This window comes from Sminthopsis crassicaudata, chromosome 2 (assembly GCF_048593235.1).
Source record: "Sminthopsis crassicaudata isolate SCR6 chromosome 2, ASM4859323v1, whole genome shotgun sequence".
Taxonomy (NCBI): Eukaryota; Metazoa; Chordata; class Mammalia; order Dasyuromorphia; family Dasyuridae; genus Sminthopsis; species Sminthopsis crassicaudata.
In genome coordinates this window covers 291,725,111-291,751,171 of record NC_133618.1, presented here as the reverse complement: position 1 = coordinate 291,751,171, position 26,061 = coordinate 291,725,111, and the positions used below count along the sequence as shown (strand labels likewise).

The 26,061-nt window shown below is 30.8% G+C and overlaps 1 protein-coding gene across 5 annotated transcripts in view; it reads right to left on the bottom strand.

Annotated features, from left to right (window-relative positions):
• Positions 1–26,061, bottom strand: part of PPP4R4 (protein phosphatase 4 regulatory subunit 4) — a 126,155-nt gene that overhangs the window by 48,410 nt on the left and 51,684 nt on the right. For 3 of the 5 annotated variants that reach the window (XM_074289705.1, XM_074289706.1, XM_074289707.1), the window contains 5 exons: positions 11,031–11,178; positions 10,468–10,541; positions 8,637–8,743; positions 7,794–7,901; positions 4,461–4,582 (listed from right to left, as the gene is read on the bottom strand). In XM_074289705.1, coding sequence (XP_074145806.1) covers positions 4,461–4,582; positions 7,794–7,901; positions 8,637–8,743; positions 10,468–10,541; positions 11,031–11,178 — 559 coding nt within the window. Of the gene's footprint in view, positions 1–4,460; positions 4,583–7,793; positions 7,902–8,636; positions 8,744–10,467; positions 10,542–11,025; positions 11,179–14,459; positions 14,569–26,061 lie in introns of those variants that run through there. The other 2 variants (XM_074289708.1, XM_074289709.1) reach the window with 2 other exon arrangements.

The window sequence follows — 26,061 nt, the reverse complement described above, 5'->3', positions numbered from 1 at the left end:
GTGTTAAGTGTCTGAGACTAGATTTGAATTCGGGTCCTCCTGAATTCAAGGCTGGTGCTCTATCCACTGTGCCACCTAGCTGCACCCCTTTGACCATTTATCAATTGGAGAATGGCTTGATTTCTTATAAATTAGATTCAATTCTCTATATATTTTGGAAATGAGGCCTTTAATGGAACCTTTGACTGTAAAAATGTTTTCCCAGTTTATTGTTTCCCTTCTAATTTTGTCTGCATTGATTTTGTTTGTACAAAAACTTTTCAATTTGATATAATCAAAATTTTCTACTTTGTGATCAATAATGATCTCTAGTTCTTCTTTGGACATAAATTCATTCCTCTTCAGCAGGTCTGAGAGGTAAACTGTCCTATGTTCCTCTAATTTATTTATAATCTCATTCTTAGGTCATGAACCCATTTTGACCTGACCTTGGTGTGCGGTGGTAAGTGTGGGTCAATGCCTAATTTCTGACATATTAATTTCCAATTTTCCCAGCAATTTTTGTCAAACACTGAGTTCTTAGTCCAAAAGCTGGGGCCTTTAGGTTTGTCAAACACTAGATTACTATAGTTATCGACTATTTTGTCCTTTGAACCTAACCTATTCCACTGATCAAGTAATCTATTTCTTAGCCAATACTGAATGGTTTTTGGTAACCGCTGCTTTATAATATAATTTTAGATCTGGTACATCTAGGCCACCTTCATTTGACTTTTTTTCATTAATTCCCTTGAAATTCTTGAGCTTTTGTTTTTCCATGTGAATTTTTTTGTTATTTTTTCTAGGTCATTAAAATAGTTTTTTGGGAGTCTGGTATAGTGCTAGATAAATAGATTAGGTAGTATTGTCATCTTTATTATATTTGCTCGTCCTATCCAAGAGCATTTAATATTTTTCTAATTGGTTAGATCAGACTTAATTTGTGTGGGAAATGTTTTGTAGTTTTATTCATATAGTTTCTGATTTTCCCTTGGCAGATAAGATTCCTAAATATTTTATATGATTGGTAGTTACTTTAAATGGAATTTCTCTTTGTAATTCTAACTGTTGGATTTTGTTAGTGACATATAAGAATGCTGATGATTTATAATCTTTCTCTTTAATCGTTTCTCAAGCTATTTCTGCTATAATTATATATGATGTCTATCCCTAGGAATACTCCTAAATTGTTCCAGTTTTTCTCTTATGCTCCTTTCCATGACAACCATTTAGGCATGTATTACTGGGTGCAGGTCTTAAAATATTTTTATGCTCTTATCAAATATCAAAGGAGATGGTTATAGCATCTATAATCTCTAATTCTATAAACCACAACATATATCATATTTTTAAAATTATTCCGTTTTTGATAAATCTGGTTTATTGGCTGGATTCATACCATCAAACTGAGAACTTTTTGAAATTCCATTTTACAATAATTCATTTTCTCAAAATCATTTTAGACTTTATCATCACTTTTACCATCCATTATCAATCAGGTAGAAATTCTGGAATTTATGTTAAGTATTTATTTTCAATGTTTTCAAATTCTTCAGCTTTTTCTTCTTCAATCTGAGTAATTCCTCAGTTTCATTAATTTCTATTTCACCTATGCAGGAAAAGGAATGAAGCTATTTCTTACGTTAAAAGCTGCACTCACCTGTAATATATTGTGACATAACACAACTGTTATGTCTGAGAATAAATTGACAAGAAATAGCATGATGTCTTTGCCTACATTGATAAAAATCTGTTTCTGACTTTGTTCTAGTACATATTAAGAACCTTGAAATCTTCAGTCCAATTCATGTGTACTGGTGGTTTGTCTGATGTAGAAGTCACTGTCAAAGCATTTCTGGCAGGGAAGATGTTGCTTCTGATTTGTTTTAATATATCTTGATTTTCTGTAGTACCAGAACTCAAAATAAGGCTACGTGCTCTGATATCTTCTATGTTAAGCATAGGATCAGCCAGCAACCCTACAGTAACTTAACTATTTTTTAGATTCAGAGCAACAGCTACATCTGAGTGGTTGGTGGGTAGGTTAGGATGAACAGTGTATATGTATGAGGATCCAATCAGTGGTAAGCCAAGCTAATTTCAGGATTTTTCCCAGATTTTACCCAAAACCAGAGTAGTCCTTGATATTCAATAGCATGGCTACCTTTTCCTTACTTTGCTATTGCTCCCCCTTGTGACATGGATGACAGGTTGGGTTTTGAGGGGATTATAGGAGTTATTATTTTTAGTGATGAACTACATTGCTCTTATGGATCACTGTATCACTTATATTTTTTTATGATGTACTCATACATAGTTATTCTAGACTTTGCTTGTATATGATATCACAGAATCTCAGAGTTAAAAGTAATCCTACAAGCCAGCTAATTTAATTTGCAACTGAGTAGAAATCTGTATAGCAATTTCCTCTGCCCTATAAGGTACTATTCTAAATTTGTCTTTCTTGCACTCTACTGTTAAATTGTCTTTATTGTTTTTATTATCTACTATATTATAAATTACATGAGGACAATGACTATATGATATATAACTTGTACAACTTTCTTAGAGTGAGAACAATCTTCTGTATGTAGAGATTTGTTATTTATTCATATGTATTTAATATTTACTTAATTAATCTTCATTTTTTCTTACTTTCGGTGTTGTCAAACTTTCTTTGATTTACTCAAGAATATACTTAAAACAAAGTTAACTATATACAAGTTGCCTCATATTTCCATACCTACTGGTCCTACCACAATGTCTGAAATTCCTTTGGAAAAATCTTAAAAGCTATGATCTAAATGCAGATGCTAATTAAGAGGGAAACTGCATTACTGTATTATTGATCAGTTCAGATATTAAGGATGATTAATTTTTAAAAACCAGGAATCAATTATCTGAAATATTAACAGAATGTGAGATAAACTAAGTTTATTTTAGAAATGAAGAATGATTAGAATAGGAGACTGGGCATCCAGAATATCTAAGGAGATAGAAAGGAAGAAAGGTCAAGTAAAGGAAGGAAGGAAGAAAGGAAAGAAAAAAGGAAGGAAAGAAAAAAGGAAGGAAGGAAGGAAGGAAGGAAGGAAGGAAGGAAGGAAGGAAGGAAGGAAGGAAGGAAGGCAAAGCAAGCAAGCAAGCAAATATTTACAAAATATTATGTGTAAAACACTGTCCTAAGTGTTTGGGATACAAGTAGAAAACAAATAAATTTACTAGAAAAAACAAAAAAAGGCCTATACCTGTTCAGTCACTTTTCAGTTATGTCTGACCCTGTGCTCTTCCACAATATGCTATCAATACTGTCTTTCTTATATACATGTTTCTTGTATCCTTACTATTCGTGTTGTTGATAGGATGATTAGTAGCACAGGCAGTCAAACGCCACTGACAGTGGTAGTAAAGCTTGCATCTATTGCTGTCAAAACTGACAACATTACAAAATGTGCCACTATTCATGAACAGATGCAAATCTGGGTCAAAAATCATAAACTTTTCTTTTGAAGACAAGGCATGAGAATACTGACAATGATAGGTAGTAGTAGCATGGTTAATTCCATAAGCAGAATATTCCATATTTTCAGGACATTTCACTAGTTTCCAAATCTAGTTTGGAAACCTAGATTGTCGGAATCTGCAAATGAGCACATCTCTTTCTTTCTCTTTTTAAAATTTTTTTTTCAAGGTGAGATTATGCTTTGACATCATGTCATATGATTTACGATGTAGGTGAAAATAGTAGAACTTACTATGAATGAACATGAAAATGAAAAAGCAGAAAGTAGCACAAAGAAAGAACTACACTGAAAACAATTATTTTTTAATTAAACACTGTTTCACTGGCTCTAAACCAGTGAATCATTACATTTCTGTTATCATAATTATTTGAATTTTCACATCAGAATAACTAGTCAACTTCTTCATTGATCATATAAACACATTTGCTATATGTTTGTACATATGTGCTTTATACACACACACACACACACACACACACACACACACACACACACACACACAAATGATGTAAACCTGAAAGCAGTCAATTTACGACAAGTTCCATCAATGTCAAGGGAAATAAAGGGCATGCAAACTAGTAGAAAGACCTTTAGATTCAGAATTATAAAACATGGATTTCAGTTCTACTCTCACTACCACTTCCTAGATGTGGCTTTTGGTAAATTACTTAATTTGAGCCTCTGAATCCTCATCTATAAAATAGCGATAATAAAACTTGCATTTATTTCAAAGGACTAATGTGAGACTCATGTAAAACACTTTGAAAAGACTATTTTAAAAGGATAGTGTATTACATATATTACCAAATAAGATGAGGGAGTATTGATGTTTTACCCATCTAGAGAGTTGAAAATAATTTAATATTAAAAAATGTTATTACTTATACCATATAAGGAAAAACAAGTATATATGTAGATACACAGAAGCAATTATATATGCATGCAAATGAAAGAATTTACCTGCATCAAACATTTCAAGTAGATTAACTAAAGTTTCAAATGCTGCAAGTCGTACACTGCTGCTCTCATCTCTAGCTAGTTCTATTAATTCAGGAAGCACAACACTTTTGGTTAGTTCTGTCCTGCACAGCAAATAAAATAATTAGGGAGTAAAAATCATGCCATCACATAAATATTAAGCATTGATTATGTGTACAGCACTGTGTTAGGCATTGTAAAGAATACAAAGTATAAAGACATGGTTTGTACAAAAATTTTCAACTAAATGCAGAAAATAACATCAAAAATAAGAAAACATAAGCTAAAAGATTCAGTATATATTCATTTACATACTGATTTACAAATCATTAGGAATTAAGAGTAGGCAATGAGGAAAGAAAAGTATCACTTTTTACAGATAGTATGATGATATATATTTAGGGAATCGACTAAAAAGCTACTTGAAATAATTAAAAATGCTGGCCCTAGTTGCAGGATATAAAATACAACTTTGGCATTTCTATATATTACCAACAAAAACCCAGTAGCAAGAGATAGAGAAATGCCAGATTTTTACAAATCAGTTCTAATTATCCATGTTTATCTGTAGAGAGCTTAATAGTTGAGTAGATATTGAACTTTATTTATTACAGACTAAAGAGGGCTGCTCTCATTATAAAAAAAGTTCAGAAAAAAGATATTGACTACAGTGATTTATTAATAATTGTAAATGAAAGATGCCAAACAGAATTTCCATATACAAATGTCAGAGAAATTATTCTCAAAAATCTAAATCACTAGAAAAAAATATTCTGCCTAAAGAAATGATACATGAAATTAGAGGCCACAAAACAGATTGATGCACAACAGAAATAGTTTTAGACTAAGAATGATAATTATAAGCACAAAGGAGTCTTATTCATCATCTTAATTTTGGCTTCTACTTTTTTATCATCAAATGTTATTGCTATGACTATCTTGTGCAACATGAATAGTGAATGTTAAAGGAAAACTTCTGATATGTCTAGGTTCCTTGTTTATAAGATGGCATGAGTCATAGTTGTACATAATCAAATGAGAGAATCAAAGATATTCAGTGAAAGTTGTGGGATACACTGAGAAATTCAATCTAGAACTAAAGCAAGGTGTGAGACTATATTTACAAGATAGCAAAAAAATGCATTTTGAACGAATAATTCAAGGCATATTAGACAGTGGCAGTAGTTTCTTAGTAAGGGAACAGGCTTTCCATTTGTTGTTTTTTGTTTTTTAAAACCTGAGTAGAAGGTTATTATCAGGAAAAATATGATATTATACTTGGAAACAGTAGTCTCATATAGATTTTGTAAACATGAATTTTGCAACACAATATACTAAGGAAAACACTGGCTTTGAAATGAAGAGATCTGGGTTGAATCTTAGCTCTATTATCTATTAACTATAAGGCCTCAAACAAATCACTTTACTTTTTACACTTTTAATTTCCTGATTTGTAAAATGAATGAAGATTGGAATACATGATGTATAAAAATCCTTAAATAATTTGGACTTGGGAAGTTCTTTAATTCTTCAACAAAATAAGCAAATATTGTATAATTTTATGATAAAGAATTTAATCTTTTAGAAAGTTGTTTATTAACTGGAATTGTTAACAATAGTACTGACTACTGTTTGGGTAGTTTTTTCAAAAAGTTTTAGTAATAAAAAACTAGGAGAGAAATTAGTTGTCTCTAGGTAATACAACAAAGATGATTATAAGGAACACATTTTTTATTAGTTAAAGATGTAATTTCTTCATGATACCTATGAGGAAAACCAAGAAAACAACTCTACATTTTAAAATAGGCTTTTATAGATTTGTCAATATCTATCATCATGTTTGACTGATTATGGGAAACCAATTACAACGTGATACTGTACTTTCAATAGCACAAGAAAACTTTGTAGTACATAAATGTAGACAAAACTAGAAACTGATCTATAAGATGAATTTTAACATGTTTTAAATCTCATTAGATATTTTCTATTCCTGTGTTTTGAAATTTAATTCTTGGTTAAGGATCCTAAAAATTCTCAATAAGTAGTTCAAAAATGAAAATATTATAAGGAAAATTGAGATGAGGTAACAAGCTACTCCACCAATAGAGTAGGATATTTAGTCAGAGATGTCTGAGTATGAGTACAGAGAGGTTCATTTTTGGTTCATGATAATCCTAAAAGGCCAGGATTAGCATTAGGGACCCTTGAGAAGAGTGGTTCTAGACAATTGATTACTACAAAGAACTTTCAGAAACAGTATCTTTTTGCCCTATAAAGTACTCTAAGTAATTATTCTATTCTGGAATTTACTAGAACACTCTTATAAATATGATACAAAGCCATACCAAAAATTCACTCTGAATCACAAAGAACATCCAAAACTTTTCCTAGTCAAGAAATTTTTCAAAAAATAAAAAGAAACAAAACCAGAAACAGAAACAAAAAGAAAATACAGGAAAAAAGGTAAATTGTCTTACTCCCACTGTTCTTAACTATATTAGAAAGGACTAAAGGAAAGGCTTTCAACCATACAAAGACTCTTTTGGCTTTTAGTATTTGTTCAGAATTAGTTCTCTTAGTTGGTTTTTAAGGTATGCTTTACCCTTTCTTTACAGCTTACAATAAGAGATGAAGAAACTAGTTTTTCTCATGATCTATTTTTCAAAAGGATAAGAGAATTGGCTGTCTTATGCTAATACCCTTTGAGTCCCATATACAAATAGGGTGAGAATTCCAAGAAAGATAGCCTAAGTCTGGGTTTTATAGGAAAAGGATTAAAAAAAAAAAAAAAAAAAGAGTGGAAAATATCATAGTTTGCTATGATAATAGCCTGTTATAGGCAGGAACTTCTTCTTGGATTCAGTTATTTGGAGTTACAACTAACTAAGTGAGGCTATTTTTGAGAAAACCTTGTGGGTGGATGGTGAGGATGCAAGAATATCATAACATACCAATAATTTCAAATCCTATCCTCAATACATTTTAAATAACTGAGATTTTTTGTTTTATTTTTTTATTTTTGGCAAGGCAATTAGGGCCAGGTGACTTGCCCAAGGTCACACAGCTAGAAAGTGTTAAGAGTCTGAGGCCAGATTTGGTTTCAGGTCCTTCTGACTTCAGGGCTGGTGCTGTATCTACCACGCCACCTAGTTGTCCCTTTTGTTTTAATTTTCAAAACAGCACACACAACAAGCTGAATAATTCCCATTATTTCACAAGTAGGAGTCCTTATAATAACATAATTTCTTATAGCATGGAGGCAGAAAGTGATTGTGTGACAATGATAGAAAAAAAACTTTTTAAAAGCACGCTTACCCTATACCGTGAGCTATGATGTCTAACTGTCGACACATACAAGATCGAACTTCATATTCTACATCTTGGCAGAGGGATTTCACCAGAGGAAGTATTTCTCTTTTAATGCTGAAGGGAAAAACAGAGATGTGAATGAATGTAATTTTTAATATAATGTTCAAAAAAAATTACAGAGTTTTATAAATGAAATTGTTTAAACAGAAGTTATGAATAGTATCATTTGCCTATGAACACCACAGAAAGTAGAACTAATATTTGTAATGATTAACTTTGTAAATAGTAACTAAAAATAAGAAGTAAGGTTGTCAGATTATGATGTCTATTATTCAAATAATCATGCTAGCATCTTATTCTTTCCAGTTGATCTGTCTGCATTCTCCAGACCATATCATAATTTTGAAAAATACTATGTTACATATTCAAAGCCTACTACAAACACAAATTGTGCAAAATGGTATAGATGAGTTACATGAAAAAGATTTATAATGAGAGAATAATTTCTTTATGATATTATCTACCAATTTGAAAACTTCACAATGATGTCTTCTCATCTTTAGGAATATAATTATAAAGACTACAATGCAAAAAAAGAATGATTTTTAAATAGCTATAATATCTGGAAAGAATAAAATATAAATGTATCATACATTTTTGTCTAATATGTATTATACAAAATGCATATTAAAATGTCATGCATGGCAAACCTATGAAATTTAAAACATCTATATGTTTACACACTATAAAATAACAAAAATATATTCTTCTGAGATAATCAGTAAAATAGATAATCTATATTACTTAACTATTAAAGTTATCATCTAAAGTTCATACACAAATACTTACATATGGGCTTCAAATTTGTTGGCCAATTTTCCTAAAATTTTACAGCTAACTAAACGAGACTGGAGTGTTTGGGACAGCTGTGCCTTGGAAACAAGTGGGTTCAAAATCTAGAAAGAAAAAAAAAAGGAAAGAAAATTCATAGTGCTATAGTGCCTGGAATTTATTTCAGATGTTCTTTTCAATAGTTTTAGTAAGTGTTTTATATATTTCCTTTTTTCATCTTCAGAGCCACAATAATTTTAACTTGTAATACACATTGGCAAATAACAAGAAAAAAGCACTTGTGCTCTTGGCTGTTACAGCAGGTACTATATAAAATAAATTTTATTAATTACTCAATATTTTCTTTCAGTATCTGTAATAAAAAGGTTTACAAATTATGATCCTTCATATAGAATTAGCACATTTAAAATTAAGGACTATTTTAAGAAAAACTTCATTTCTATGCCTGTATTTAATGGCAAGGAATTAGAATTATGGCCATGAGAAAAGTCTGCAATGATTTATGTGTTCTGGAATACATTGATTTATGTGTTCTGGAATACATTCAAACAAACTTCCAAAAGAAAGGGTAAAGTAACTAGGTAATATATTATCTTTAAAATTTTTCCTCCATTTAAATTTTATTTGCTCTTAAAATGATAGAGATTGCAGTTTAAAACTTGTTACAATACAAGTAATTCTCTGTCGAAGGAACACAGATTCAGACTTTGACTAAGTGCTATAAAGCTGATGTGTCTATATTAAAAATAAATTATTTTTGAGAATGGACACCATTTTTAGTGAAAAAAATCTTGGGCTGGGATTGAGATGTGTGTTCTAGAACCAACTCTACCACTGTAAAGATGGAGGTCTCACTATATTTCTCTGGGCCTCAGCTTCCTTATCTATGGGTCCATGATCCTATAAAAGGATGGCTGATGTTGGTAATGAAAGAGCCTAACAAATATTTAGAAGAACCCCCTACACAGACAATGGTGATAAATATGGATACAAAATAAAATACAAACAATAACATATTTGCTTAGCATATAACTTTTTCATGCAAACCTAGCTTTGGAGCTCAGAGGCCCCTCACTATATGTGAGGAAACAGATTAGTTAGAGGGTCATGGGCAAGCCAGTTAAGCTCTCTGAACATCAGTTTCTTCCTCTAAAAATGCAGGAGCTGGAGTTGATGACCTCTGAGGTCTCGTACTCCTCTAGAGCTAGCACCCTTGAACACCTAGAGAAGACTTGGCTGGGCTCACATGGACTAAAAGTGGCTGAGGAAGGATGGCAGCCCAGGTCTTTTGACTCAAAATCCAGTATTATTTCCACTGTATTATGCTACTTCTTCTAGAATGATATTATTGCTATTTCAGGGTAGATATGAGTTGTATTTCTATTTCTGAATGTTAATATTACATTCAAAGATCCAAAACCACAAATAAGATCTTCTAAATGATATCAAAAATATTTTGCACATGGAGAATTACCTGGCTTTTTGGCATCATGCACCTAGGCATTAACTTTATGTCACTGAATTATTCCAAGCATTTTGACATTTTAAAGCAGTCATAAACTAGAGCACTAACAAAAATTAGTTTTATGACAAGAAAGGGAAAATGGGTCAAATAAAACCTTTCTCTTTATTCAATGAATTATGATGAGGAAATATTCCCAACTGTCTTTTGGGCTATAATAATTTTCTTATTTGTAAAAACATTGTTTATAGATATTATTTAAAGACTGAAAAAGGAAAGTCATTTATTGCAAAAGAACAAACACATTTTCTACTTTTCTATTAAACTCAGAGATGAAAGCATTAACAATATTAAGAAAAAAAATACCTCATGTCTTAAGGTTTCTTTTGGCAAAGATTCTATTACTGATAGAAGAGTTTCCAGCCATGCATTACTGACACCTGTTAAACATATATATCAAGTTACTTCAGTTATCAATCATCAAATTAGCTTCAACTTGTTTTATTAATATTTACAATAATTTTAAGGATAAAAATTAGAAAAATATGTTTTAGTATCTTTCCTCATCTTTGTTCCAATCAATATTTTAAAAAATAATTGCTAGTTTCAAACAAAGATTTTTGAAGCTATTTTGTCATTTTTGCCTTCAAATAAAATCATCTCTACTTGCTATAAAGAATAAATAAAACCAGTTTTATTTTTTTAAAGAATGCAGGAAATTAACTTACAAGATAGTAACAAATTTTCAGTTTTGTAAAGATACTAGATTTTTATCCAATATATCTGAGGAAGTCTTAGTGCTTTAAATGATACTGTCCTTTAGAACAATGATATCACTTAATTATTGTAAATAGTTATTTTGGCTACAAATTATCTTGCATAGCCTATATATAAAGAATAAGAAACATTTACAGAAACAGTCACCTGACCTGCATCCCTGTGCTCCACATGCTGTAGAATGATATGTAGGAATGAGTGGGAATAATTTTGAATTGACACTGATTCCTCTTGTAGAATAGTCAAAAATGAAGCTGCAGCAGTTAATTGCATTTCCACCCCTGCAACATGCAGGACTTCCTGTATAACCATAAAGAATAAGGATGCTATTTATTCACAGTACAGATAAGAAATGGTTTAAAATACTAATTAGTAGTATAGGAAGCAGACAAGCCTTTCCGATATACAGAAATAAACATGATCTTTCCTTCCAATTATTACTTTCTTTAAGAAAGCTATTTGCTAACCAACTAATATTTGATTCAATAAGCCTTTCAAAATATAAAAAGTTCTAAGGGATTATATTACAGAGAAATTAAAGTGATATCTTAAATAAAGATGTAAAGAAAACACAAATGTTTAAGCACATTAAGGAATATATGTGTTTTTTCATGTAATACAGTTTTTTCATCTATATAATGGATGTCATCCAATTTAATTCAAAAAAGGGCATGACTTACCAACCAACATACATTTCACCTGTATATGTTTCCTATATTATAAAAAAGTCTTTATGGTTGTGAAATAAAAATGCAAAATGCTAAAAAACACTGGGAAAGGATCTATATTTTTCTTATAATCAGTTGACAGAGGTATAAATAAGAAAGGTACAAGAAAGAACATAGAAGTTGCAAGAGTTGGTTATTTTAACTAAATGACCACCTTTTTTTGTCCTTGTTTCTATTTCATTAGATATGTTTAATAAGTCCATGAATTCTCAAAAGTCAAAATTATCATTACATTTATTTTCCTATATTAAAATAAAAATTCCTTTATAAATAATTTGCATAAAAATAATGTATATACTTTAAGGTTGGATTTACTCAGTAGTATAATAAGGTAATATGAGAGGTACAGTAACACTGGCTCTGTCTAGATAGTGTGCTGAATAAAAAACTTAGAGCTATAATGGATTTTAGAGATCATATACAATAAACCCATCATTTTATCCATAAGGAAACCAAGGCCCAGGAACATGACTTGTCCAAGATCACACAGTTAATAAGCAACAGAACTAGGATTAGTCCTTATTTCACTAAAGTGACCTGTCTAGTCATGGAAGCCATGCTTTACAAGCTGAAGGTTATGGTTATATGGATTCTGAGGAGTGATACAGTCAAGAGTAGTTTCCTGGAGAGACGATAGTCAGAGAAATAAGACCATGATTCTGACATCTGCTTATTCCCCCTATTGCTAATATTTGGACTTCTTGTTGTAGCCACTCTCCATGACTTTGGAGACTATGTGGAAAATCAGAGTTACAAAAAAAAAAAAAAAAAAAATTTAAAATTGACTGTTTTTAGTTATAACCAACTAAATTTTAATTTAAAAATTAATATCTAGAGAAGTGTTTGGACATTTTAGATGATACTTTTATAATACACTCTATTAACATTATATTCCAAAGGCCAAAATATTTTAGCAATGTGTGTGTATCTTAACTCACTCTTTCACTTTAAATATTTATCAAATGTTCTCTTAGCTTTTCATCCATGCTTTCCTCAAATGTCTTGAAGCTGTACTTTAAAACTATGACCTCTGCAAAAATTTTCTTTTACACTGAAGATTGGGAAAGGGAAAAGTAGATTGAGGAAAAAACATGTAGCCTAATGTACAATCATATGTTCATAGATTCAGAAGTAGAAGAAACTTTAGAAATTGAGTGCAGTCTCTTCATTTTACAAATAAGGAAACTGAGGCTCAGAGTTTAAGGGATTTACCCATGGTGTGCCACAACTAATAAGTCTGAGAGGCAGAATTTGAACCCAGATTTTCCTTACATCTAATAATCTATATACTAGGTCATGCTTCTTGAAACAGAAAGAAATATGTACTCACTTCCCTTACCATAACCCCACCACCCCACCAGGAAACTATTAGATGTTCCTTCAGAATTCATGCAATTATTCTGATGATTTAACATAGGATCTTGTCTATGTGGGGCCAATGTTTCTGTATTTCTCATTGAACATTTATTATACAACTCTATATAAATCAAGAATGATTTGAAAGGACACTTAGGTGAATATCATAGTACCTATCAAAACGTTTAGTATAGTAAAAATAAATATTTGTGGATTTATTTTTTAAAAAGCTATTGCAAAAATAATTCCTCATATTAAAGGAAAAAAATCAGACATTCCTATGGTCAGTAATTGTACCCCAAAATAACCTAAGTAATTTTTACCATAACTGTTTTTTAAAACTATTATTTTCTAGAATCTGCACCTTTTGTTATATAAGTTCTATTCCCAATTTCCCTGGGAAACCATACTGAGCCTATGGTATAGACTATTTAACTTATATTTACTTTCTGTTATTTACTACATTAAAAAAACCCAAATCCAAATGATAATTAAAACTGTGATTTTTTTTTCTTTATAGCTATAATAACTAATTACCCAAGAAAAATATTTCATTTTTGGCTAAAGTGAGAGCAATAAAATCAGATCCACTTTCCCATATCGCCCCAAATGGTAATATTAGAAATCTAGAAGTATCCTCTAAAGAGATAAAGGAGCTATGGGAAATTTTTACAGAAGCTTTTGTATACTACATTCCCAGAAAACCAGACAAACTACTATTAAACAAACAAACAAACCCTACCAAACAAAACCCAAAAGTCTTTGGCCATAAGTGGTTGGTTTAAAAAAAAAAAATCAACAACAAAAACAAAACCAATTTCACTAAGTAGTTATTAAAGCCCTTTGAATGTTCTAGGCCACAAAGAACACCTACAAGGGATAGGTGTATGATTTAAAGTACAAGGTGCAACTAATTAAGTGTAAGTCCCCTTCACTGTTTTAACAGCAAACATTACTTTGGACTGACAATGATGGACGGATTAAATTAGTATGGCCAGATAAATACATCACTTATAGAACTCAGAAGACAAAACTATTTTTTTTTAAATAGAAAGACTTTAAAATGCAGTGCTAAAATAAGGAATAATGGCTACAATGTAGAGTCTAGTTCATTATGGTCTGCTGTTGTAACTTCCAAGAGTTGTAAATCTGTCCCCATTAGAAGGTAATGAAAAAATTCTTGGGTTTCATACTTATGCAAACTTTATGTAAAGGAAGAAAGTCTGAAGCTTTCCAACTTCATATCTTCATACTGGGTATCTTAGTCTTGATTCGCCTGAGGAAACACTCCCCCACCTAATTTGGTTTAATTTTCGAAAAATCCTCAAGAGTTATCTGGATTTGGATTTGTCTCTTGCTGTGCTGACTTCAACATCTGGGGCTGTCCACTGTTAAGAAACCAGCACAGACTAAGAGATTGTATCACTACTGAAAAAGCAACTGATTTCTATGCTAACATTCTTTGAAAAATAATGAAAATTAAAATTCAATACTTACCAATTAAAAGAACAGCTCCAAATGAGTGTTCTCCTCCACAGAGCCACAAACTCTGGATAAACATATGTGAGATCCACATTCTCTGGACAAATAAGTGTGCCTCCTCATGGAACTCAGAAGACACTGAAAAGTAAATTCCTCTATTGCTTAAATGCATGCCTTGATGCCTAAATTGAGAATTGAATTGTTCCTTTTACATAAAAGTGTGGCTGGTATCTCCATTTCAATTTCACAAACATAGACCATTTGGAAATAGGCCATATTATCAAACCAAATCATGATTTACTGTTCCAAGCAAACAGAAAAAGTCCATATTCAAAAAAAAAAAAAAAAGGAATATGTATTAATAAGTAACAATTAAACATAGAAGTGATTAAATTAAATTCTGATTTCATTTTCAAGCAGCATGAATGGTCCTTTAGGTCCAACTAAAAAAGTATATTGAATAACAAATACTATTGATGGCTTGCAGAAACACAACAATCTCCAATGAAATAGCTTTTATATCAATCAGGATCACTCAGCTTTTTAAAATAAGATTGTTAGATAATTATGAAAAAAAAAAAAACTTTAAGTTTGAAATGAAAACCAAATCTCTGATCCCAAGGCCTCAGTGAATATAAAGTATAGAAGAAGTATAGAAGGAGGATTGTATAAAGGTTAGTCACAATGATACCTGAAAAGAGCAAATAAGTTCTAAAGTCAAGTCTCACCACACATAGTCCTTTATCCATGGAACCTATGGTTTACTACAGTCAGGATAGTCCTTATAACAAACATAAACATGAATTATCACGGCCTTAAAAACCTTAATTCCAATAACAGTATACTCTATATATTTAATTTCAGAGATAATTTTCGAAGGATCTAAGTCTTGGAATTTTAATAACTATTGAAAAATAATGTAGAATAAAATTATTTCACTTTGAAATCATAACATTTTTGAAAAGAAGTGATAAACAATATAATCAGAATATCTATTGAGGTCCCTTAAAAAATATGGCAATTCCATTCTCTTCTTTTCCTCCCATTACTGACTTGTCACATCAATCACATTCATTTTAAAAGAACTTGAAAATCAAAGAGGAAATTAGAGACAATTAAAAGCTTAGTGCTTGCTTGAGTTACATGCACAAATTATCTTTAAATCAATATTTTGTTCATTATGAAGATTCATGAAGCCTTTTAAGTGATTATATCTGTAGAATATATTTTGTAACCAGAATAACATTAGAGACATTGCATTACTTTCATTCAACAATTAATTTATCAACTACCTATCATGTAAACCCAATGCTACACTTGGGGTTTTGTGTTACATGAAAGAACTAAAATCCCCAAACCCTGCCCTTGAACTAATTTTCTAGTTTTGATTGAGTCAAGTATTATAATATGCACTACTAATTCTTCCATATCACCCATCCCCCTATCATAATTCCAAAATGGTGATGGAGAAAAACCCAAGAGGAGCTTTTTGAATGAATAAAAATATGAATCATTAATTTTTTTAGCCAATACACAAAATGATAAATAAAAAAGCTTACAACACATATTAAATATCACATTCAGAATAATTATTCCCAAGTATCTAAAATTCAAAGAACATAAATATGGAAATATGTAGAAATCTGTACTTTATTTACTGTATAATATTTACTTTATTATCTGTACTTGTATTTATTTATCATTTTGTTGTATTTCAAATATATTCTAAAATTTCCTAGTATAAAAACAATTTAAAAAATATTTTTAGGAATGAACACTTAAAAGAATAATAATTTAATATTGGATGAAAACCTAAGAGAACTAGGTTTTAATTTTAGTTTTGTCTTTAATCAGCTGTATCACCTTAGTTATACAACTTCTCGGCATGCAATCAACTAACAACCTCTCTCTATTTAAAAAAAAAATCATCAAAAAAATAAAGTTAGGACACAATGATCTCTATCTTCCAATTTTATGAAGCCTGCTCTAGAGACAACAATAGCCATGATCATTTACTTGGCTGACAACAAACATTTATTAAATGCATTTGTATACAGAGGGTATGAGCTAGATGTAATGGAAATAACAAGGATAACTACAGACAGCACTTGTTCTTACGGTACTTCATAGTAGGAGTATATGAGAATTTCCTCATTTTCTTTCATTTTTCTTTCAATTCTTTCACACTTGTATTATTCCCTGGCAATTCACATGTAACACAAGAGAGTACCTTTAAAAATTTCTTTGTTCCTTTGTAGAATAGTCTTTTGTGTCCATTTTTCTTTTTTATCTATACTCAAAAGACTCAAAGACTTAAATAAAAGGTCCTGTGAATAAAGTAGCAAGATGGGAGATGTGTAATATCTTAGGAAGAGTAGAAAAAAGTTAAGAAGTTCATAAAAACTAAATATTTAGGTGGTGCTTTGAGACCTTCAACAGTAAGGGCTAGCTTCTGTTTGCATTGGACCTTTTGAAGAAATTGCTTTGAGACCTTCAACAGTAAGGGTTAGCTTCTGTTTGCATTGGACCTTTTGAAGAAATTGTTAATGCATACAATTTCTCCCTTCCTTACCCCCTTCTCTCTGTCTCTGTCTCTCTCTCCTATCTGTCTTTGTCTCTTTCTTTGTGTCTGTCTGTCTCTCAGATTTTTCTCTCTTTCTTCTCTCTGTCTGTCTCTCTGACTTTCTCTGTCTCTTTCTCTCATCAGTAACTGATTTGGATCAAAAGCTATTCTCTTCCACCTGAAACTAAATGAAGGAATTTCAGAATTTTTTCAGAGTTGCACACAAAGATTTTTGTAAACAGTGACTTTGATAATGAGAAATGTCTCATGATTTGCAAGATAGTTTGTCATAAATTGCTTGCTGCACTAGTAGTTTAGCAATCTGGTGATTAAGAATGCAGAGTTTCTGAAGACTTCTGGACACATCTCTGTCCTCTCCCTCTTCTCTGCTGATAGTATAAAAAAAGTTCTCAGAGGACAATCTGAAGATCCCAAGTGCCTTCAGAGATTTTGAGAACACTAGAGCAACATATGAAATTACCAAATCCTTGCTGTTCATCAGTTTGAAAATAACAATCAGTAAAAAGACCCAACAAGGACCTGAGCATCCTAAAATGGGGACAGTGCCCACAAATATTCCCAAAATTGATAGAGCCTTGCTTTTATACTCCTGGTGGGCTATCCATAGTAAATCAAGAGCTTTTTTGTACTGACTTAGTGCAATAGCAACACTTGGTGACAATTGAAAGTCTGCATTAATTTCTGTAAATTTTTTTCTGTTATTTTGTTGCTGCTGTTTTTACAGAGGCAAATCAAATGAATTGTCTAAAATCTATCTTGTCATAGTGGTATGGGTTAAAAATATTAAGAAATTATTATCACAATAATTAAAAATCATTTGTATCTATGACATTGGCTTCAGTTATTTCAACTATTTTCATTTAAATTCAAAATATCACTATATCAGATCTATTTTTATGGTGATTGTTCTGAATGGAAATTAGATCTAACATACATGGTGGATTAGGGCTTCCTATATCACTGTAAATTTTATAATATGAAACGATTGAAGATAAAACAATAAGTATTATTAAATATTCACAATGTATCACCCTATGCTAGGTTCTGGAATACAAGTGGACTTTTGTCCCTGTCCTCAAGAAGCTGATGTTCTATTAAGGAGATAAAATAAATCTGGGGTGTTGTGACAAGGGAAGGGTGCTTTGGCCTACACAGTTATAGGAATTGTAAAAGAAGTTTGCTGGCAGAGGATCATTATATCTTTTAGTCATTTTTCTCTGAGAAAAAATGTAAAAAGCATAGTAGGGGGAAAAAAGGAACTGAAGTAGAGAAGAGTATAAGCAACATGCTCTTGCTGCCTAGGCCCTGGAGGTGAAGACTGGCTAAACTGGATTATGATGTGGATGGAGATGGAAGTGAAGGGAAGGGCTTTGGAGTCTAGTGTTGTCTAGATAAAGGATTCTAAAGGACTGACTCATCTTGAAAACTCTGAGAACAATGAAGGCCAAAGAAAGTAAATGATTAGGCTAGATATTAGATAGAATTAGAATCCTCTCCCTTTTCAAATTACTTTTTATTACTTTGTACATGCTTGATACATATGTATACATATATATGTGTGTACACACACACACACACATGTATGTTGTATTTCTCCCAGGCACTCATTAAGTTCTTTGAGGGCAGAGACTATTTCATTTTTGTTATTTTTCTTCTATTTTATTAGAAATTTTGGTAATTGACAGGGAAAGATAATGCAGAATGTTGGAGGGGATGTGGGAAAACAGGGACACTGATACATTGTTGGTGGAATTGTGAATACATCCAGCCATCCTGGAGAGTGATTTGGAATTATGCTCAAAAAGTTATCAAAATGTGCATATCCTTTGATCCAGCAGTCTTACTTCTGGGTTTATATATCCCAAAGAGATCTTAAAAAAAGGGAAAGGGACCCACATGTGCAAGAATGTTTGTGGCAGCCCTCTTTGTAGTGGCCAGAAACTGGAGACTGAGTGGATGCCCATCAATTGGAGAATGACTGAATAAATTGTGGTATATGAATATTATGGAATATTATTATTCTGTAAGAAATGACCAACAGGATGATTTCAGAAAGACCTGGAGAGACTTACATGATCTGATACTGAGTGAAATGAGCAGGACCAGGAGATCATTATATACTTCAACAACAATAATATATGATGATCAATTCTGATGGACATGACTCTCTTCAACAATGAGATGAATCAAATCAGTTCCAATAGAGCAGTAATGAATTGAACCAGTTACACCCAGGGAAAGAGCTCTGGGAGATGACTATGAACCACTACATAGAATTCCCAATCCCTCTAATTTTGTCCGCCTGCATTTTGGATTTCCTTCACAGGCTAATTGTACACTATTTAAAAGTCCAATTCTTTTTGTACAGCAAAATAACTATATGGACATGTATACATATATTGTATTTAACTTATACTTTAACATATTTAATATGTATTGGTCAACCTGCCATTTGGTGGGGGGAGAAGGAGGGGAATAGTTAGAACAGGGGTTTGGCAATTGTCAATGTTGTAAAATTACCCATGCATATATCTGGTAAATAAAAACTATTAAAATTTAAAAAAAAAAGAAATTTTGATAATTGATCCAGCATGACAATGATCTGACGAGAGTGAGACAGTTGACTCCTGCATGATTTCAGGAACTCAGGAAAAATAAAAATATGGTATGGTAGAAATTGCAATAAAGATAATAAAGATGGGGAAAGCAACTGGATTAATCCAAATAAACACTAATAATGTCTACCCTCCTATCAATATCTTAACTTTCAAAACATTAAGGGATTAATTTTCAGGATATCTGAAAGGGGGAGGGACATCATATGACAGAATATTATTGACAAAATAAAATCTGACCAAGAAAGTAAAAATAAATAACTACCAATTGTCTTACCTACTTAACTATTTCTATATAATCTTCTTTAGAATAGTCTACATATTTATTGAAGGCATCCCTAATGAAAATATGGGGAAAAAACAAAAAAGTCTGAATAGCAGGCTACATCTTTACAATAATATAATTGACTGAAAGCTTCAGAGAATTTAAGATACTATTATATTTTATGTTTGTTATAATAAAAATCATTTAGTTCATTAGAATAAAATGTTAACAGGTCCTCTTCTAATAGCATTTTGTGTGATATTTAAGATACAAGATTTCTTAAAAGAAGCAGCAATAAAGAATTTTATTCAATGGCTTTCTGATCATTATCAAACAAGGCATAATATTTAATATGTACTTATTACACTGCATTCTTATAGATTTTTTTAAAAATTGTGATCTTACTACACTTCAATATTAATAATAATCCTTATTTGTCTTCTCTCCTGTTACAGCTTGTCTATTTCTTCTTTCTAATGTTACTGTTTTCTATGTTGGCACCACTTAATTTCTTTTCTATCAACAAAGTAATATTAAATATACAAAGAAAATTATCAAATACCTACTATGCCTGTGCTAGTTTCAAAAATCCTAAATATATTGTGACCAAAATGGGATTTATACCAAGAATACAGGAATATTTAACCAAAAGAAAATCATTAACATAATTAACCACATCAATAAGAAAAGTAACAAAAATCAAATGAGTCTATTGATACAGAAAAAGCTTTTTAATAAAATGCCATATACATTTCTATTAAAACACTTGAAAGCATAAGTAAAAATGGATTTTTCCTTAAAATAAAATTATCTACTTTATAACTATTATTTATAATGGAGATAATCCAGAAGCTTTCCCAATAGGACAAGGAGTGAAACAAGGGTGCTCTTATCAACAATATCTTTCAATACTGTACTAGAAATGCTAGCAGTAGCAATAAGAGAAAAAAAAGAAATTGAAGGAATAAGAATGAGCAATGAGGTAATAAAGCTATCTCTTTGTAGACAATATGATGATTCTAGAAATTCAACTAAAAAGTTAGGTGAAACAATTAGGTGAAACTGTAGCAAAAAAGTAAGATATAAAAAGCCTATGTAAATCATCAACATTTCTGTATCTCAACAACAAAATCCTATAAGCCCACTTAAAATAGCTGTAACATCCCCAGTGGATAAACAGTCAAAGAATATGAACAGGCAGTTTTCAAATGAAGAAATTACATCTTTAATCATGTGAAAAAAATGCCTTAAATCACTACAGACTAGAGAAATGCAAATTAAAACAACTCTGAGGTACCACCTCATACCTATCAAATCAGCTAAAATTAAAGAAAAGGAAAATGATAAATGCTAAAGATGTGGGGAAATTGGAACATAAATGCATTGTTGAAAGAGCCGTGAACTGATCTAACCATTCTGGAGAGCAACTTAAAGCTTTTTTTGTGGTGGCAAAGAATTTGAAATTGAGAAGAAAATTGGAGAATTCTCCATCATTTGGGGAATGGCTGAATAAGTTGTGGTATTTGAATGTAATAGAATACTAGTGTATTACAAGAAATGATGAACTGGTGGATTTTTTAAAAATCTGGAAAGACTTACATGAACTGATGCTTACTGAAGTAAGTAGAACCAGGAGAACAATGTATACACCAACAGCAAGATTATGTGAGAAGCAACTATGATAGACTTAGATCTTCTCAGCAATGCAATGATTCAGGATAATTCAAAAAGACTCATAATGGAAAGAGCTATCTATATCCAGAGAAAAAACCATGGAGTCTGAATTGAAGCATTCTGAAGCAATCTGAAGATTGAAGCATATACTAGTTCAACTTTTCTTTCTTTCTTGTGGCGTTTCCCTTTTTGTTCTGATTCTTATTTCACAACACGACTCATTTAAAAACGTTTAATATGATTGTACATATATTATTTATACAAGATTGCTTGCTGCTTTGGGAGAGGAGGAGGAAGGGAAAAAAATTGGAACACAAAGTCTTATAAATTTTAAAAGCTAAACTGAACTAAAATAAAATAAAGTAAAATAGCTGTTAATAGTATAAAATACCAGGAAGCACATCTGCTAAGCACATACCTAGGAACTACATGAAAATAATTATAAAATATTTTTCATATAAATAAAATCAGATTTAAATAATTGGAGAAATATTAATTCAGGGATGGGCAGAGTCAATGTAATAAAGCTGATAATTCTATCTAAACAAATCTATATAAACATCTTAATAAAATTTCCAAAAAATTATTTTATTGAGCTAGAAAAAATAACAAAATTCAAGTGGAAGGACAAAAGGTCAAGAAATCAAAGGAATCAATTAAAAAAAAAATTAAAGGAAGGAAGTTTAGCGGTACCAGATCTTAAATTATAAGGCATCAATTATTTGGCAGTAACCAAAACTATCTGGTACTGGCTAAAAAATACAAAGGTAAATTAGTAGAACAGAGTAGACATATAATACATAATAGTACAAATATAAAAATTTAAGTTTTTGGGAAAAGAATTCACTATTTCGTAAGAAGTGTTGGGAAAATTTGAAAGCAGTCTGGGAGAACTTGGATACAGACCAATATCTTCTACCATATAACAAAACAAGGTTTGAAATGTAAACATGATCTTGATATAAAGGGAGACAAAAGAAAATTTAAAGAACATGAAACACTATTACTTATTAGACTTATGGATAAGAGAATGATTTATGAATAAACAAGATATAGAGTGTACTGTGAGATAATTTTGAATACATTAAAGTCAAGAGGTTTTGTATAAATTAAACCAAGATTAGAAAGCAGAAAATTGGAGAAAATATTTATTGACAGTTTCTCATATAAAAGTCTTATTTATCAAATATAGAAATTGAGTCAAATTTATAAGAATATGAATTATTTCCCAGTTGATAAAGGTCAAAGGATACAAACAGGCAGTTTTCAGATGAGGAAATCAAAACTATATGTAATCATATGAAAATAAGCTCTAAATCATTATTGACTAGAGAAATGCAAATTAAAATTTAAAAAAGATATAATCTCACACCTATCAGATTGACTAAATCATAGAAGAGAAAATGAAAAAATGTTGGAGAGGATATAAAAAAATTGGGACTACCAATGCACTACTGGTGGTATAATGAACTGATCCAAACACTTTGGAAAAAAATCTGGAACTACGTCCAATGAGTTATAAAACTGTGTATATAACCTTTTGACTCAACAGTACCACTATTTAGTTTGTTACTCAAGGTGATCAGAGCAAAATTGAAAAAAAAAACATATGTCTTAAAATATTTATAGCAGTTCTTTGTAATGGCAAGAACTGGAAATTGAGGGGATGCCCATCAATTTGGCAATGGCTAAACAAATTGTGTAGAATAATACTCTTTTGTAAGAATACTGATGATGATGAGAATGTTAGTTTAAAAAAAAACATGAAAAGACTTGCATGAAATAATGAATGGCAAAATGAGCAGAATCAAGAAAATGTTGCATACGTTAATGGCAATATTGAAGAATAACTGTGAATGACTAAGTTATTCAGAGTATCATACTCAATCATCTACAAAGAACCTATGAAAGAAGATGCTACTAACTCCAGAAAAAGAATTGATGAATTTTCTATATATATATGTGTGTTAAATATCAAATAGTTATCTTTGCCAGTATGATGTGGGGAGAGAGACAGAGAGACTGAAACTTAAAATATAATAGAAATAGATAAAATGAAATTAAATTTCAAAAAATCAGAAAATTCTGTTAGAATACATTTATTTTATTTTTAAAAATAAAACTATTCAGTGCTCAAGACATTAAGTACTTCCTAAAGCTCTTCTTGAAGACAGTTTTCATTATATGTATGCAGAAAATTTTAACTTAGGGTTTACAAACTTTTTTAAAAATTCAATAACTATTTCAATATAACAATTTTTTTTAATTCTACATATTTTATGCACTAAAAATATTATTCTGAGAAGGGAGCTATAACATGTTATTAAAAGGACATGCATATAGTTCTTATCTATAAATTGTTAGCCACTTTTATTTCTTAATCCTAAAACATTTTCTAATGTATTTTCATCACTCTCATCTAAACCCACCTCTATGAAATGTTTAGTGTAAACATCTTAGCTATTTCTTTTTAGAGTTCCTCTATTTCTTCAACCTCTAAAGCAGACATTAATGCATATATTGTAATTATCTTCATGCTAGTCTTTTTTTTTTTTGCATACAAGATAAACCAAATGTCTCATAGTTATGACAATCAATTCCATAAAATTATATATTTACTTCTCCAAGAAAAACTGTGGGCTACCCTTTCTCAAGAACATAAAAATGTATACCTAAGTTCTTTCAGTCATATGTCTATGTTAGTCATTAGACAAAAGTCTTACTTTTAAAATGGCAACATATGTAGACAGGCTAAAAATGGTAATTTTTAGTATCTCCTTTTCCCTTTTTTTCTGTCATCAAAACAGCGCACAGTCTTACATACATACTACTCAGAAAAAATATCTCAACCTCTCTTGATACTACCCACACTTATTGCACTAGTCATTGAGGTAGAGATAAAACATTTTTAAAATGTCATATTGCTTGAAGAAATAATAAGGGCATGCATAATTCAATATCTACTCAAAATTTTCCTAATTATTTTCAGAATTTGGAGATTAATTAGTTCACTTTCTTTAATCTCAGTCTAATTTATTACATAATAAATTAACACATATTTTATTCTTTACTTAAATGTTCCTAATTATTTTTCTGTAAATACAAATCAATATTATGTAAATGAAATCTATAAGTATTTCTACTTCTGGCCTTTATTATGGCTAAATTTATGTATACTCACACTCAAAAAAAGCAGAAGGAAAATAAAAAATATTTTTAAATCCAAGGCATACTAGGTCTTCCAAGCTGTCACTTAGGATTCTTGATTATATAGTCTTTAAATACAAATACTCCCTAATCAGGATTATCTATGCTGACACTTGACATTTTCTACACTATAGCAATAAAATAATCAATATACTATTCAAAGTTCTTCAGACTATAATTCCCTTCAATATATGGATTCTTTAATGGATCTTTGATTTCATCAATGTGGATACTCTCTTCACCAAATATTCATGCAAACTTTTTATCTTCCATAGATGATCTTTTTACCAAACTTGCTATAAAAACAAATCTTTTCTTAGGCCTTCTAATATTTCATGCTTTGTGTATAATCTATTATTTCAACCACTTGATCAATATCTATAAAAATCTTTTTTCTACTTCTATTATTTTATGAGATAATAACAGCATAGTATAAAGTGCAAAATCTATCAAGATTTTATAAAAATCTTTGTATTTCATGGACTTTACTACATAACTCAGGCACAAACATTAAATCCAACCCAGTCAACAAATTAATTAATCACTAAACTTTTACTAAGTATGTACTACTACCATTTCATGGATTGAGGAAGACCTGAGCTCAAATTTGGCCTCAGACACCAGTTGTGTCACTCAGGGCAAGTCATTTAGCCTCTGTTTCCCTCTATTTCCTTACATATAAAATGGAAAGAATAGCAGCATTTACCGTGAAAGGATCAAATCAGATAATATTTGCAAAAAGCACTTAACAGGTAGTACATAGTAGTAGCTATATAAATGCTTATTCCCTTCTTTTCAGTTTCCCTCCCTTCACCTAGTATCTGCCAAAAACTGGGAATATAATGAGATACTAATATGCCATCAAGAAGCTGGCTTTCTGCTAAGGGGGAGATAACATTTTAATATATAAGTAGATATGGGCTATCTATAGAACAATTTAATGGGGATGCATGATAAAAAATAAAGGCAAAAAAGGTGTTCCTTGAAGAAGGTGATCTTTGAGATGAATCTTGAAGGGAGCTAGGGTTTCCAAGAGGAACAGGGAGGACTTATGAACCACCTGCATGAAGGCAAGAGTTCTTGTATGGGTCATAACTAGGAGATATGTATATATGGAGAAGGGAATGTATAAGAAAGAATGCACACTCAAGATGGAAAGGTAGACCATATCTAAATTTGTAAGGGCTTTAAATGTTAAAACCAAGAATATTTTATCCTAAAGATAAGGAGCCACTGAAGCTTCTTAAGAATAGAGTGATGGAGAATTGAGCT